The sequence below is a fragment of the Xiphias gladius genome, chromosome 19 (assembly GCF_016859285.1).
Source record: "Xiphias gladius isolate SHS-SW01 ecotype Sanya breed wild chromosome 19, ASM1685928v1, whole genome shotgun sequence".
Classification (NCBI taxonomy): Eukaryota; Metazoa; Chordata; class Actinopteri; order Istiophoriformes; family Xiphiidae; genus Xiphias; species Xiphias gladius.
This window is the reverse complement of record NC_053418.1, coordinates 5,573,457-5,590,934: the sequence shown is the minus strand read 5'-3', so window position 1 is coordinate 5,590,934 and position 17,478 is coordinate 5,573,457. Positions and strand designations below refer to the sequence as shown.

At 41.7% G+C, this 17,478-nt stretch overlaps 1 protein-coding gene across 1 annotated transcript in view; it reads right to left on the bottom strand.

The window, feature by feature from the left end:
• Window positions 1-17,478, bottom strand: part of ksr2 (kinase suppressor of ras 2) — a 96,178-nt gene that overhangs the window by 64,804 nt on the left and 13,896 nt on the right. The window contains exon 4 of the mRNA XM_040154335.1: window positions 4,345-4,846. Within this exon, the coding sequence (XP_040010269.1) occupies window positions 4,345-4,846 (502 nt within the window). The remainder of the gene's footprint in view (window positions 1-4,344; window positions 4,847-17,478) is intronic.

Sequence of the window (17,478 nt, the reverse complement as noted above, 5' to 3'; positions counted from 1 at the left end):
GCAATATGATACAAAATCTTTATATTTATTTAAGGGTACCTATTATGCTCATTTCCAGCTCTGTATTTTTATTCTACTCCACTAGAGTAGCTTTGCATGATTCACAGTTCTAAAAAAGTCCTTATTAAGCCCTACTCTGACTGAAACATGCAACATTAGCTCAGGCCACCTTAAGAGGCCTTTTAAGGAGGCCTCCTTTCTTCTGAATGGCCAAACATCTGGAGGCCTGCCAAGGGGCAGCACAGCCAACATTTGTGAGCACCGCCTCATCCTCTTACCAGTGTGGAGGTTCTGAAAGCAAACTGTAAAACTAAGTAACTAGTAACTAAAACAAAGTAACAGAACATGACCAATTAGAAATGGTAACTTCTCGAATCCATTTGTACACATTCAAGCCCGAATCCGATCTGGTATAAGAAAGTGGACAAACATCTGCAGCAGCAAAGATTACAGCAGGACATCTCTGTCCAGAAAATATTACACCCATTACCTGACTTATTGTGTGACATAATGGCAGATTTAGTCTTTTAATCACAATCTGTGTATACAGTTTTTTTCTATATATGTCCCTGATAATAGTTGTACAGGTGGGAAATGCACTAAAATTCTGATTGACGTGGAAAATGTCTGCTATCAAGAAATACAAAAACTTACCATTGCTAGTAAAATATTATTCTGCTTTCGCCAAACGACTGTATGGTTAACCTGCACCGTCAGTTATTTGTATGCTGGAGCACATTAAATGACTGTAACGCTACTAAAGTAGACTGTTTTGGGAGCAGTGCTTGGAGCGAATGACCACATAAAGAAATCTGTGACGAGAAAGTGGACGGAAGCGTTGGAGACCTAGCATTAAGACCAGTCTGACACCTGAGCTTTCTCTCACAGGGATTACTTTTACAAAAGTTTACCTCAATTATTTGAAACTTTAGCCACGTTTATTGTGAAGGTCTGAATTGTAACATTATATATGTGACAGAAAATGAGGAAATTAAATGTATCAAAAACCAAATCCAAAAGGTGGATTCATGTATTTAACTGGAAAACTGTTTTTTTTATTTTGATTTTGGTCCAGATTGCTGGCTCTGGGGAGAAATAAGAATTGATGGACATTACATATAAAATTCATATTATATACTATATGTAAACATTTATTGTTTTTCCTGGTTTTAAACTCCATTAACCAATGTTTTTAAACTAAATAATCCCCTGTTAGTACTGCTCATTCTACTGAGAATCAATGCCTCAATCTACAGCTCTGTATAATCTTCTGCTCAGTCCCTTCTAAAAAATAGAAGCCAAAAATGATCCTAACTGCCCAGGTAAAAATGGCTAAAAGGGAAGAGAACTGAGCATCAAGCGAGCCAAACAGACCCAAATATCTATGTCAGTAGACAGGAAACCAAATCGGTTCTAAAATACAAATGAATATGAAATACAAATACATATATTTGGACTTGCACTTGACAGTTGGTAGGAAAGAATAGCCTACTCCAATCTCCCCACACAGTTGAATATATGCTTTTATAAACATTACGACTTGCAAAATTGGCAGCTGTTTCATCTCGGAGTGAGATTTTCCTGGATCCACAGATATTACTGAGCACATCAGTAAGGAGGCAATTTGCTCATTATTTCTAGGGTGGGATAGAAAGCAGCCTGTGGTTCACTGCAAGCCGAAAGGAAAACATATTATCACACAGAAAAACAGATTAAACCAAGAAGCGCAAAGCTATAAAACAGAAGATGAGGGTCCACACAGACAGACCAGATTATTTGCCACATTTTTACGATAAAAACAACTGGAAACAATTTTCAGACCATGATTGCAGAAACACCCTTGTACAGTATCTGAAAAACACATCTTGGGCAGCTAAAAACAAATTACCATTGAAATAAAGGCTATTACATCTTAGAATGGCCATTAAGAGTCCCTGAAAGCACTTAATGCCAACTCTACAAACAATACACAATGTAGCCATCATTAATAAATAAGTCTTTGTGTGTATAAAGCCAGAACCTGAATATTAACCGTATCTGAAAATCAATCTTGCTTAGATTACCAATTACCAGTGCAATTTGTCCTGTTTTCATAATGTAGTGACTATGACATACCAATAAGAGAAAATGCTCTGCAGAATACAATTAACATAGATTCATATGTCCATATAAATTGTTTGGTACTGCAGATAAGTAATCTTTTAATCTTTTGATCCGAAGTTATTGGAACTACTTGAATGTTTCCAAGGCAAAAGGACGATGGGCAATTATAGTATTTCATTAAATAAAATGTCACTTATCTATCAGTGCCAAAATCAAACCTGAGTTTTCCTTCAGCATGGTATGCCAATCATTCATGCACATTCCACTACACAATCTTTGCGCTGTATTATGGAGATATAATGAGATATCAGGCCATATCTCATTAAGATAAAGGGAGAAAAATGTCTCTTGAGGTCAGAGGGTAATCTCTGGTTAGTGTGTCCTGGCCTCGGTGCCAGGCAATTAAGCAAGAGAAAATGAGGACCTAAAGAGCACTATGAGCTTATTAAAATCCTGAGGTTGGTGACAGTGGGAAATATGCATAGTATGGAAGGAACAGGGTATCGCAGGAAAGTGGCCATTAAAGTATGAAATGTTAAATATTCTTTTCCGGGCTGGTTTGCTCTGCCAAAATTTTTGTAAATTGTTTTTCATCCTGAGCCATTAAGTGAAAAACAAGGTGAGGAATAATAATCTCAATGAAGGATTTAAGGAAACGTAGTCTGGTATGCACTTTCAGGCTTCAAACTTGAGGTATTTACTCTTGCATCATGAAAAAAAACAGATGCCAACTCTGCAATGAAGCCAATTCCCTTGCTCATTCAGATATGAAACAAACAAGTATGAGAGCCTCATGCCAGAACTGAACCACCATGTTGATGATTGCCAGCACCGCCCTCCAACCAATTATGATGTATTATGAGAGGTACTTGGCTACCAGAGAAGCCAGCAGATCTGCCCTGTCTCGATGAGTTGCAACATTTCCAGGCACACACAGGCCATTGATTAGAGGGGCTCAACTCACAGCCTGCAGTCTATCAGTGCTCAGGGACCGGTAATCAATTCTCTAATGCCGTTGGAGCCTATTCACTGCAGCTATGATCCACTCCTCACGGTGCAGATACACGCACACACGCTCACACGCACCGAAATGTGAATGTAGTCCTGTCCACAACCAAGCACACACCGAATATAACCCAGATGGCCATCGTAAAAGCAGAGGACAACTTCCAAATATTAACTTATGAAGTGAAGTAGTGATAGGGCACTGTCATCTAATGGCATTATCAAAATGAGTGCAGCTCTCCTGAGGCGGACTGTAGTTCCTGATTACCTAGCAGTGGTGGACCCTGTTTGTGGCCAAATCTGATCAGCATAGCACCAGACACAGGCATTGCCGGTGGAGAACTCAGCCCAAGGCCCCTTATCTCTACCGACAGGCCGTTGGTTCTTTATGGGCAATGATGTCCTCCTAGTAATTAATCTGATTGGGCTCTGGTGGAAGATTATGTTCTAGTAAAACTGCTGAAAGGAAAGGTGGGGCCCAAACTTTCTTTCTGTGCTACTTGAATCAGATGGAATTAGTGTGAGCCCTTGTACACGTCAGGGAGAGCGAGTAGTGAAATCTCTGGACGTTTGCTTCAGGCAGACCATTTGCTGAAGTTGACTGACCAGTGCTAACCTGGAATATCGTCTCTAAGAAACTTAATGAACAAGAAAATTTTGACAGTGAAACAAATTTGTGCAATAAGAACCATGTAGCAACATCGGACATCATTAAACGCCCAATTCTTTAAAGGCAAACTTAGGTTTTTAAAGGCTTTGTCGCCACTTGAATTGTCACTAAATTCATTACTCAACGCCTCATCTAACACAGTCTTCAGCTTATAAAATACAACGCATTTTTAAAGATGCAACTACCCTACAGTATATAAAGTAATTAAAATTAGGTCTATCTCGACCAACTACGACAATCAGTAATAATAAGTACTAATATAATAAGTAATAGTATAACACTCACAGGAGCCATTTCTTTGAATTATAAGTCCTTGTGGTTTTGATACTTTTGCCGATAATGCCTTTGCACTTTTACTTCAGTGGCATTTTTATTGCAGGACTTGTACTTGTAGTGGAGATCATTTTGGGGGTGTTAGCAGGTCCCAGTCCCAGGTTTTGAATTTTGGCAGTAGGCAACGCTTTTATTTACATTGCAGCATGGGTTGACTCATTAAGAAAACACACAAAGGTCCGAAATAGCCACCACTATTTGCCATTAAAAATCCAGAGGGGTATAACACTTACTTTGGTGTCTGCGTGTCATCCAAACGATTCCCCAGCTGGAACTCGTGGGATTTGCTGCGGTGCAGTGCAGTGAAGCCCGGCAGCAGATGAATGAGTTTGCGGCTAGGCGGAGGTGGTGTTCCTGGGGCCTTCACTTTGTTCCTTCGCCGCATGGGAGGAGTGCCTGGTGGGGTCATGGTGTTGATCACCAAGGGAGTCCGAGGAGGTGTGTGGCCAAAATGTCTCTGGCGGGGTGACGGGGGCAGGGAGCGATGACCGGAGTCCAGGGTCGGGAAGAGCCCTGTGGCAGGGCTATCAACGGTGAGTCGATCGACGTACAAAGGGGGGGCCAGGGCCTGGGGGCTGTGGCACATGTGCTGGTTGTACTTGGACTGGAATTTGGGGCTTTGGGAGAGCTGGAACCGGATCCACTGACTGGCCTCTGGCTGGCACACCGGAGTGTTTTCTTTGCCCGATTCAGAGGTGGGCCACTGGATTGACCAGTCCTGCTTTGCCTGGCTCCCTGTTGGAGGAGTGTAGAGACAAAGACTGTCCTAAAACCAATATAACACCTGGTAGACACACTGACACACTGCGTAAAATGCTTGGTGAAGGGGTTCATGCTAATTATGAACCCCTTTACAACAGAACATATTTTCTTGCTTATTTGTGCTGGTATCAAGCCACGCAAATAGTTTTGGTGTAATTGGTTCTGATTTAATTTGCCTAGGTTTTGAGATATTTGTCTGTGAGCTTTTTGCCTCTACGCCTACGCCACAGAGGGAAATGGAATTTTGTTGGTGTTGCTCACAGCTTTTTAAAAATAAAATCTGAAAAGTCAAACAGCAACATTTCCAGAGACCATGAATTTAACATAATTTTGCAGCACTGAGAGTACTCTGTAGATATCTCAAGGGCAGATATCTCAAAACTTGGGCAAATAAAACCAACACTATCTGCATGTCTAGATACCACTTGGAGACTGAGAAAATGTGTTTTTTTCATAATTTGGGTGAACACTTGTGTGTAGTTTGGCGTATCAGGTCAAACTAAATTGGTTGTTGACATGCTCTTAATACTAAACCATCCCTTAGCTCTACTTCTTGATTCCAGCAGTAAGAGAAATCCTGGCAGCAGGCAGACATTTACGACCAGCAAATGTGCTCTATTTGGGAAATGAAGAATTAACTATGTTGTTATCTGATGTGAGCATATTAGTAGTGCAGTGGTGTTCAAATACGCCGATGCGGAGCAGATTAAGCATGAATGGATGGAGCAAAAAGAGTGACAGAAATGGAAGAGTGCGCCAAAACAGAACAGGGCAAAGCTGCATGAGTCATAACACAAGCCGACTTCGACCAAAACTACAACTACTTTCTGTTAAATGAGAAAGAAAGAACATCAGAGGCAAAAACTGGAAGGTGAGCAGCCAGAATGAGTGTTTTTGAGCTCAGATGACAATACTTTACCTCCGTTACTGTGAAATTTATCCTCCTCAAGTTGTTCTTCAGAGAGAAACAAAAAAAAATGTCTTTATTGATCTGGCAGAGGCACAGCTGAAATTGTCTACATATTCTACTCGTCTTTCCAACCGTAGTTATGCAGGGACAAAAGGCTCATATACAATGTTGGTAGAATTGATCCTGGGTACGTAACAGCAGATGCAGTATCTCATGCATGACCGAGTCCACCCCACAGTCTTCAAAAAAAACTGCTATTGACCACCAAGCCACCATTTATGTAAATCTCTGTCAACAACTTTCCACTGTTTTTCTTTTTTTGTTTTTTGTCATTATTTTTCTTCCCTGGGACATCGTCTCTAAGGAACTATGAGCATCAAAAACACAAACTTCAAACACAATATCAACACCAGCAACATCAAATGAACCACGAAAAATATCTCTTATAAAAGGGCCCAGGGGAACTGCAAAACTTGATGAAAAAAAAGCCTGCAGCCCTTCTTATTCTGTAATGTTATGAAGAGGAGGCCACAAGGAACAACATGTTGTGGGAAGAGACAGCTGCAAAGGCACAAGGGACATAATATACAGGAATTTTCAATGGGGACATTTTCCCTTTTAAAATATTTTTTATTTGTCTTGACTTGGGGTTCTTACATTTCCCTGAAAAGGTATCCAGTGTTTAGACTCTGCAGGTTGTCATCCACCAAAGGTCATGTCCAATGATACTCTGGACTATTAAAAGCTGAATTAATGAACGTTTTTGAGTTAACAGTGGGTCAAATGACTACACGTAATGTGAGAGGGCTTAATCATAGTGCAAACCCACAGAAAATTATCACTCGACTCTGCAGTCCCCTCAGATATACAGACTGTGTTAGCATCTTTTAGCTCATATTTTTGGTTTTATGGCCTGGAAGTTTGCTGTTTCTGTTCAGTCTCGCCAATCTCATCAACCGGCAGAAGCAGGAAAGTATGGCTTATGTAAAATTCTGAATAACCTGCCCAACATCAAACGGCTAAAAGAAAAAGTTAGCGACTAGCTGGTGAACATAGTGGCCCATGTAGCAGCTAAAGAGCCAGATATTTTTCTCAGGCATTGGTGAATGTTGGACTTACATCTACTGGATGGCTAAAAAACGAGACTCCAGATGAGAGTTAATGTTGCTATTTTCCTGCTAGGTATGTAAGGGAAATGCTTGCTAACGTTCACGATACCAACTACAGGGTGATAAATAGTCAGTGTTGTGTTCTTCCACAGCCCCAGGTGGCAAAAAGAAAATAAAACTACTTTAAATCAGTCATTATCCACGATGCATTGTGGGTACTGCAGGCGCCAGGTTTTCACAAGGAACAACAATGCATATATCTCTGGTTCTGCTGCATCGATTTAAGTTTTTTTTTTTTTTAATCAACCTCCATCATGAATCCAACAATGTTAAAGATGTGCAATGCTTAATAGGTGGATTTTTCTTTTAAACTATCCAGGAAACTCCCACCTGCGTAATTATTTTCAAACGGGAATTATCAGTGGTAAAAATACTTCCAGAATCAGAGGCCACACCTACTTTGTAACTCTATAGTTGTACCTGTGAAACATCCACCAAACAGGATCACAAAAATGCAACACAAACGCATAACATTGCAATACAACGAATTATGTCACTACTTAGTTTGTGCTCTCTGGCTAAAGTTTTCTAATTAGCGATACCTGGTGCTATCTTTGTTTGTTATGGAAACCTGCTGGTTTTCAGCACTGAATGGCACATGGTTTTCTATCCACTGCTCATAATATTTTTCCGTGAACAGTGAGTAGTACAAAATGTGAAATGGGACACTTAAGGGGCCAACTTTCGAAGGCAGTCATATTAATAGCATTAGCTGTCATTTTTAATGTTGATTGATGTTCCTGAAATACAGATCTCATCTGCAAGGATTTATTAACCTCATGAATACACAGCCCGTTGATGGCTGTAAATCCCAACTATGGATATTAGTCAGTAGGGCGTTTCGAGTCAAGCTGACGCTGCCACTCCACCTTCAAAACGGCTGCCTGAGGGCCACACTCACACTTGTGCCTGAACCCACATTAAGAGGCCCACATCTCAACCCCAAAAACCCCTTCAGAGGGATATCAAGATGCAGAATGGATGAGTGGGCCCGAAAGAGGGCTCATCCACAAATGTAGGAAAAGATGAGGAGGATGCTTAATCAAGGCTCCTTTATTAGCAGGAATAAAAGCATTCAGAAATGTAAAAGTTAGGCTTGACCCCACACAAACCACTACAACTAATCAGCGGCCATCGATGAACTCATATAACTCAGGCTGAGCTGACTGAATTTGGTCAGGTCTATAGGTGTTTTATACCTGACACATAAGGTGTCAATTTGTACGGTCCATTACAAAATAAGTACCTTTCAAAATGGAACCAGATAGTTCTTGAAAATTTCAACCAATCATGTTTGATTTAAATTCTGAGCTTGCCTGTGGTAATTATATTCTCGCATGCAGCAGTCTCATTTTAAAAATGCTTTTCATAGTGCTTATCAAGCTGATACGCAAGTCAAATTTCTCTGCAAGAGAGGCAATGAAATTGAATCACACTCATGAAACTGTTGTTTCAAGTAATGAGTCAATTCATCAAGCGCACTAGTATCTTAGCAACTGCTTCAGCAAAATAGTAACAGGACTTGACTTGTGAGTTTCTTATTTCACATGATCTCAACTAAGCAAAAGCCTCAAGCAAACCAAAAACAGCTCGCCACTAAATGAGTGGTAGAACACAGACTGAGCATAACCCCTTTGAGAACTGTGATTTAAGTTCATTTGTGTGGCTTGCGCTTGTAAGAGAGTGAGCTTTAGAAGTTGTTTTTCATGGAGAGCTTTGATAGAAAAAAAAAATACATGTAAAACTTGTAAAATATCACGACTTCCAGGGCCTGAAAGGCATCCCTCTAGGGCAGAACCTGCTCTTATCAAGTCCCCAATACCATTAATCAATTTCTGTGAACGCATTCCTACTCTGCTCCCGAATTCAAATTACATTTTGCTTACATATTGCTTTTCTATTTACCTTACAGCTTATTTTCTTTTAGATGCATTGAGTAATATTTAAACTGTATCATGATACAAAATGATCATAATACGTTTGCAAGCACTTTTCATTTTCAAGTGTACAAAAAATCACGATGGTGCCATGAGCAAGCAATCAACGTCACATCGTCCAGCCAAATCATAAGATGGTATCATGGTTCGTCTTGAAATATCACCTCTCGGCTAGACATTTCTGGCGGAGCTAACGTTGGGAAAGATCGGCCTGGGTGGGTCTTCTTCTCCAAACGTAAAACTCCTGCAAATTAATGCAATCCGATACTTTGGTATTGACTGCTCCTTCAGGCTCGGCAGGAGGTGGCGAAAGAGAGAAACTCGGGGTTTGTTGAAGAAAACCTGCCAGCGAGCAGGTTAGGTTCAAAGAAGTAAGTTACTGCAGTAACTGGCTCAGAGTCAAAGTCATCTCAGTTTCTGGTGTGGAAAACACAGAGTTTCCCCTCATCTCTGGGTTAAAGAAACTCACAGTTTTCACTAAAACCCACTTTCCGATACAGGCCCCCGGACAGCAGGATGTGGGTGTGGTTTGATCGGACAGTAACCAAACGGACAATCACCTTTTTCTACATTAGCCCGTCTTACCTCCAACCACTGAGAAGAGCACAGAGAAATGTTTTGTTAAACGACGAAAACTGTTCTAACTTTGGAATAAAACACTGTTTATATAGGATCCTATCACTCACCGTAAAAAAGATGATTGAGAGAAAAAGGTTTTCTGGGCCTCCGATGCATAGATATGCGTGTTGTAAAAACATGAATAAATGTACTGTTATTCCCAAAATGTCAAACTCTGCCTTCAACAAAACCTCACCGACCGATCTTTTTTCCCCACGTATTAGCAGATGCTGCTCAAGTATATGCATAACTTCAGATGCAATTCCGGAGCCACATCATCATCAATCTTCCATTTTTCTCTCCTCTCCCCTGAATAACTGCGTCTCCACATCATCTGATGAACCAAACAGTGCACCTGAAGCATTTCGGACCGCTTCTCCCCTGAACTGATTAATGCAAATAGCACACCCCAACACCCTTACTGGTGCAATCTTAACATGCGGGGAGGCTTTGAGAAAGGAAGATAACAGCCTCATAATTGGACTAATTACCTCTCGATGTGTTGCCTCTTTGGGCTAAATGGCAGTGAAATGCCAGCTGGACAGTTGCTGGTCTTTATTACTGCCACTGCAAACAGGATTTGGCGAAAAGGGCAATGGCTGCGTTCAACAGATGCAGTGTCCCTTTTCAATCTTGACTCTTTTGAGTTCAGGGTTTGTGGATGTTCTCGCAGTGTAATCAGTGGGATACAAAGTAAGACTCTGCTAATTAGTTAACAGCCGATAAAAGCCACCTAGAGGTGTTCAGGAAGATGGGTGTCGGGGGTTCGGTCAGTGCTTCGTCTGGTCGCTTTCCCTCCCTGACGCATCTGCTCTTTTCTTCTCGACACGACTATGTTTCTCCTTCACCTCCTGTTTCCATTGCCTCCTTCTCACCCTAATTTTCTCTCATGTTATTCAGCGTCCTTCTTCCCCGACTTGCCTCCCCCCTTCTCTTTACTTTCCTCGCCTCCTCCAATCCCCGTTCTCGCATCTTCGCTGCTTCCCTCTCCTCTGCCTTTCTTCCTTTATTTTTCTTGTTGATGGCATTTGAAGCCATTTGGGTGTTTGTATGCATGTGAGGCTGTCTCATAGCAGGGCATGGGGACATTTCCCTTTCGCTGTCAAAGATTAGGGAACCTGCTGTACTAAGCAAAGATCAGCACTATTAGCCTGATTAAGACAGGAGCCCATATCCAAGAAATTCTCCATGTGAAAATGTTTGTATGCGTGTGTGTGTGTGTGTGTGTGTTTTAGTGAAGTCTCTGTGTGTGTCGACTTGTCTAGAGGGGCGGGCTGGATAATGTGTGTATATTGCGGCACAAAGAAACGACCGGCTGCCTCCAAATTGTATGACTCATCCTCGTTGCAACTCGTGGACTGCAATCCCAAGAGCCTGTAGTGAAAAATTCTATTAACTTGCATTAGTTTCCTTCCTCCGCCATTACACCACAGGGCGACATACATTCACTTATTATACCTCTATTCACAAAGTATATGACTGTCCATGTTCATAATTTAACACACACCCTCGATGACCATAAACTGAGCAACATTATTTTTTCAAACAGCATAACATAAATCTGTAACTCTCCTTTCATTCATTGTTGGACTATATATTCTGGCCTTTTTTGTAACAACCTCCAGATTTTTAAGAGAAAAATATAACTCTTTAAAAAGACTTAAGATTTCTTCGGGCCCTCTGACTTTTTGTTTAGTTGCGTTTGGTTCTAAATACTGGGCTGTACTCTAAACATGCACTTCATTCTTTCAGATGCTTGACCCCCTCAGTGTCACCACGCCAGTTCCCACCAATGCACACACACACACACACACACACACACACATACACAATACACACACACACACACACACATACACACACAGATGATCATGTTTCAAAGCTATGACACATCTCGCTCTCCAAGCTCCATCTGGGTAGGAATATGAAGAATGCTTCTGCACACCCTGTATTTCTCTCGGCCGAAAGTGCCTCTCAACGCTCAGTGCGGTGGTGTAGTGGTGGCGGTGTTGCTGTGGTGCATTCACACATCTCTAGCCGCCACCCCCCCCCCGTTGGAGAGCCCATTAGTGGCTCTGTGAGGCTAGACCCTGCCTTTGGAAAGCCAGAGAAATGGAGGGGAGGGAGGGAGGTGATGGGAGTACGGTTGAGGCGATGAGCAAAGAAGAGCGGCAGAAAAAGAGAATGATAAACAATAGGCGGGAGGACAGGAGAAATGGGAGGAAAAAGAGGTGGACGGTGAAGAAATGAATCAAATGCAGAAGAAATCAGAGACAGGCCAGATGTTAGTAAGGAACTTTGGCTATATGATAACAGGTGGTTGTATATGGGAGGGGATCATAACCCACAACGCTGTTCAAAGACAGAGTCTTGGGTCAAACGTAAATGGCCCCTGTGATCTTTGACCCCTTCCCAGTCTATGCTATGGCCGTCATTCTTCATTTGAAATTCATACTACAGTTCTAGCGTGGGAAAAAAAAAAAATTTAACATTAAATCTATAATGATATGCTGGAATTGAAAATTCACAGTGTACACATACAGAAAGCTTTGCATCCATTGCATGTCCTGTTTCTGTCTCACAGAACTAGCTTCTAGCTAGGTTCAGTTTATTCATCCATTATAACATGGATGAATATTGTATGCTATACAAGAAAAATATAATACTTAATTCTACAGAGGCGTTAGAAGGCTACGTGGGGTGCAGTTGAATTAAGAGGACCTTTATGAGGCCATTCACATCCGACCATTTTTTGAACAGAGACAAGGGTTTATCACCTCCTTTTGCTATCGAGTCACCTTTTATCAAGTGACCAAAGTTCCCCACTGGGGTCAAGTGATGACAACGGAGCTATCTCCGTGGCAACTAAGCAAACTTCAACCAGTGAAGAGGGCGAGATGAGGTTGAGAGCTCCGGAAAAAGCTAGAAAGTGGACATTGAGGGTTTTTTGTTTTTTTTGTTTTCTTCCAAGGTCAAGGATGAACCTTTGTGCTCGGCGACGATTCGACTGTTGATTATCAGATGTTGATTATAAGAAAAAATCTTGAGGGGCATCTCTGCTCAAGGGCATAATGCATTGCTGTGGTGCGAGGGCAGCAGGTTGGGGGTTTCAGGGACAAGACAGTTAGCAGCTGGACAAATCTCTTCCATTCCAGCTTATTCTGTTTAGAGGCCTGGGCTATGGTTTTAGTAGGCCGGCTGGTCATAGCCGTCTAACTTTTGTAATGGAGTGCCTGAAAAAAAAAAAGGTCAGTAATGAACCTTCAAACCCATACCACACTCATACCAATACAAACTAAATGTAATGGCGATAAAGATAAATGTTCATTGTTAAATCGGTTTTTGGATATATGCTCTTCCTCTTTGTTTCAAAACACATTTATAGTTTGTTGCCTCTGTGTTTTGACTGAACTGAGACATTTCAAACCCTTTATTATTGTTAGGTTTGACTGTACTCCCAGTTCTAACAGTTCTCTCAGAGTAATCGTATAAAATTTTTGTTATCATCATGTTCCATTTTGCATGTTCATCTCATGCCTCGAGATCTAATTGTAAACCACCAGATTGAACGATCAATACTCCGGCACGGAGGAAAAATCAAGGTTAGGAAATATTTTTGGATCCAGTGTGAGCACAGCCAAAGTCCTAGACAGTAACAGCAAGAGCGTGCTGGTCTCCAGAGACGCCTGAAGCCTGACTGGTCTGAACCCAGCTGGTCTGAGGCACGGCCAGTTGGGACCGCCTGACGGACCGTGCCAGGGAAACGCCGGCCTGCCCGTCTGTCTGTCTGTCTGCCTCAGTCCCCAATCAGACCAATGAGGCAGAAAGGTTGGAAGGAAGTTGAAGAAGCACACGGTAAGGTGGGCAGCTCCAGGAGACAGACTGACCAACGAGCACGGGGACTCGCAGAGAGCCGAGAGTATTTCGAGGTGACAGCTGCGTACCTGCAGACTTACAAAGAACCTGGTTTTGAAGGTTTTTTTGTAAAAAAGACCTGTTTATCTGAATGTCTGAATGGTTTTTCATTACATAAAAAAAAAAAGAAATTCAAATTCTTTGAAAAAAAGCCAAGTTAAACCTCTTCTAATACATCAATACTTTAAGAGAGCGCTGTTTTGTTGAGGGCACATTGAAGAAAAACTACTCATCAACTTAATTTGCTTAATTATTCAGCAGAGCCTTCCGTCTGAAAGGACATCTGTTACAGGGTGTGTGTGTGTGTGTGTGTGTGTGTGTGTGTGTTTGTCTGTGTGTCTGTGTGTCTGTGTGTCTGTGTGGGCCTGTTTTAAAATATTGTTGGGGTCCGAAAACTGGAAGCCCACTCGACTTGTGGGGTCCAACAGCTTTGTGGGGACCAAAATGCTGGACCCTCAGGTTTCGATAGCTGTTTGAGGGTTAAGACTAGGTTAGGGTTAGAGTAAGGCGCTAGGGAATACATTATGTCAATGACGGGTCCCCACAAATACAATCAAACCGGGACCTGTGTGTGTGTGTGTGTGTGTGTGTGTGTGTGTGTGTGTGTGTTTGAGTAGGAGTAGAGGAGAAACAGATATGTTATCAAACAGGTTTACAAGAGGTTGTTACTAAACCCGACAACACAGTTTCAGTGAGGTTCTACTGTCCCCTTCTGGTTGCTTTGTATCATTGCCAAAGCTGTAATCTAAGAGACTGACAAGAAATTACGGTCTGTAACGCCACCTGGTGTGACACCGTGAAACAAAAGAAATGCACTTGTGGCTCCGCAGCAGTATTTTAGGCTCAGCAAGTCCCCCCCCCCTTTGACTGCCAAAGTCATCGTCCAAAAAAACCAACAAAAAAGACCAGGTGACTATCTTTGAATTCATTCTTGGCCTGGAAAGAAAAGGGGAGGACACTGTGAAAACAGGAAACCTCTAGGAGGTAAACGTGCTTACAAGCAACAAAAAAGGAGAAAAATGTTGGTGAGTATTGGCTCCTCTAACACACTTAGATCTGATAGAAGAAAAAAAAAGAAAAAATCAGTGCCATCAGTGCCACCTGACCCACTAGAGCAAAGTGAGCGTACTTGGCTTTAGTGGGTCAGGTGGCACTGATGCCGGGCTGAAGTTTTTTTTTTGTTTTTTTTTTGCCCTCCATCCCCAATCAGACCCATGAGGCAGACGGGCTGGAAGGAAGTTGAAGAAGCACACGGTAAGGTGGGCAGCTCCAGCGGACACACTGACCAACGAGCACGGGGACTCGCAGAGAGCCGAGAGTATTTCCAGATGACAGCTGGGTACCGACCTGTACGCTCGAACCACATCGCTTTTATCACTCAGTTATTTGTAGCAATGCCGGCATGGAGTCGACAGAATGGACCTTGTGGTGAAATTATCTCCAATTCAAACTGACACGAACAAGATAAAATTCCAGCAATTCAATTGACTGGGAAAAGTCAGTCTGTTGAGAAAGATCTGGAACAGCTACTAAACCGAGCTTGTGTTTGAGACCGTCCTGCAGTCAGAGCAGGGGAAGTGGCACAACCTGGGCTTTAATGAAGGGGTTTGAAACTTTCTCTTTTACAGAATCTCACAAATAAAGTCAATCGGCGGCAGTGGATTCAATGATTAATTGATCATGTACAGTAACGTACAGCTAGGAAAAGTGTACTGCAGTTCAGTACAGATAATAATTGCGTTTGAGTAGTTGGTGGGCATCATCATGCCAGTGTTAATTACACTGGGATCGCTATGGATAACAAAAGATGCATCAGTGTAGTAGAGCCTCATGCTGTGATCATGCTACTTTATATCTGTTAATGTCTTACTACAACATAATAAATATATGTCAGTACATTATAGTACAAAATCCTTGCAAAGAAGGAAGCGTGTGTATCCACATGGTGGTGCTGGTTAGTTCGCATAAGAGCAAAAAAAAGGCCAAAAGATTATTCAAGTCAGAAAAAGTGGTGTCGGCTGACTTTTCTACGCCACAACATAGTTTTCACATGAAGCATTAGTGACCACTTTTTATGTGATCACGGCGACACATGACTACTTGACACGGACGCTTCAAGGAACACCCCGCGTATCCTTTGCACAGCTATCCATGATTGCGGTCGTGATGATTCATAGCAGAACATGACGGCGATGCGAAAAAGTTCTCATTCCTGAAAAGGAGCTCCGGCACGGAAGTAGTGAGGCAGTGTGATTTTTTGATAAGAATAAAGGCAGAGAGGGACTGAATAGAATAATTTTTTTTTTTAAAGAAACGGCACCACCTACTGTATAGAAACTTTCACAACTGTTTTGATGAGTGATTTCTGGGAGGGGTAGGCCTGTTAACACAGACCACTTTTTATCGTCTATAAATTAAACCTGGATTATGGATTATATTCCAAACAAAGTTTCCTTTTTAAATTCCCGTAGCACTGCCACAAACATATCTATCTGTACACAAATAATCTCATATTAAGCGGCAGATTAGCCACAGGAGCTGAGTGCTGCCGTTGATTAAACACTGCCCCTGAACTTCAGTTTTCGGTTCACGCTGGGGGTAGACTGGTCTTATTCTTTTCAAAAGCTTCCTGCCACAGCAGAACCACAGTGACGCTCATCCCCACAAATATTATAGAAATATCAAGAAAACATCTTTTTTTTTTTTTTTTTTTTAAACCAGAGCTATTCTGATATCAAACATATTTTAATTGTTTTAACTGTACTAATTTCAGTGTTGGCGTATCGGAGCTGTATTGCGTACGACGTAAGAAAAAAACAAAATAGAGACAAAATAAAGCAAACTTCAGATAATAAATCCTGCGTAAGCAGGTACTCAAAATTAAAATATCGCGAGCAAAAAAACTTGTGATCAGGACACCCCTTCCTTTGACTTAGGTCTTTGACCCTGTTCCAAAGAGGAATAATAATAATAATCACTAAATAAAAAGGCTCTGGCCATGGGGCCCCCTGACCCCTTGGGCCCCCGGAGCCTGAACCCAGTAGGCCCTTTCAGTAATCCATCCACGAGTGTTATCTCTACTCAGTATTAAGTGTCACCTAATTCCAAATACACTTCCATCTCCCCCGTCATGATACTCTATATGACATGTTGTGCGATATTTACATATTATGGAGTTAATCTCTCACTACAGTTCTTGTAGAATCATATACAGGACAATGGGGTAACTGTTGATCGTTACGTTGAATATAGTAAGATGTAAACAAGCACCCTGCTCCAGAACATAATTACAGCACATTGTTGAGTTTTAAATAATCACGTGGTCTTGTATATTTTGGCTCATTAACTACAAACTGTTAACATTTTACCTCATTGCTGACCAGTGTCCAAGCCACACCGTGTTTTTAGATTGATTTCCTACTTTTAAGGCAGCCGCTGATGTTGACGAATATCAGTCTGAATGAAAATCAGATCGCAGACCCTGACAAAATTACCTGAGATAAGTGACAGAGCTTACTTCTTTTTTTTTTTTTAAAGTTCCATTATTGAGGGCTGACGTTACACTTGCAACCACTGACCGCAGGTCTTTGTTGGTGCATTCGAGGACGCTCCGCCATCTGAGATATGCAATGTAGCTGCCAAAAGTAATAAGTTATCCTGTCAGGAAACCAGACACGCACAGGCTGAGAAAAGGATTATGTGAATTTGGTTGTTTATAACATTAAATTATTTTCTGATAGTTGCCTGCTGATGGCCTACAGGTTTAAGATGCTGACAATTTAATTGCATCCCGAGTCCGTCTGGGGACCTTTGTTACATCTCACATCTGCTCTGTCCCCTCGTTTCCTGTCAGCTCTCTACTGTATACTGTCTAAAACAAATGAATAAATAAAAAAACGCTTAAAAAAATACTAATAAGTTGCTATTCAGCGGCCGGCTCTCCAGGCTTAAATCCAGTTTGTACCAGAGAGAATTTTCAAACAACAGTCCCTGATTCAAACTGTGTTATCATGCAACGACAACCTAACTTTGGTGAAACAAGGTGATCATAATTAT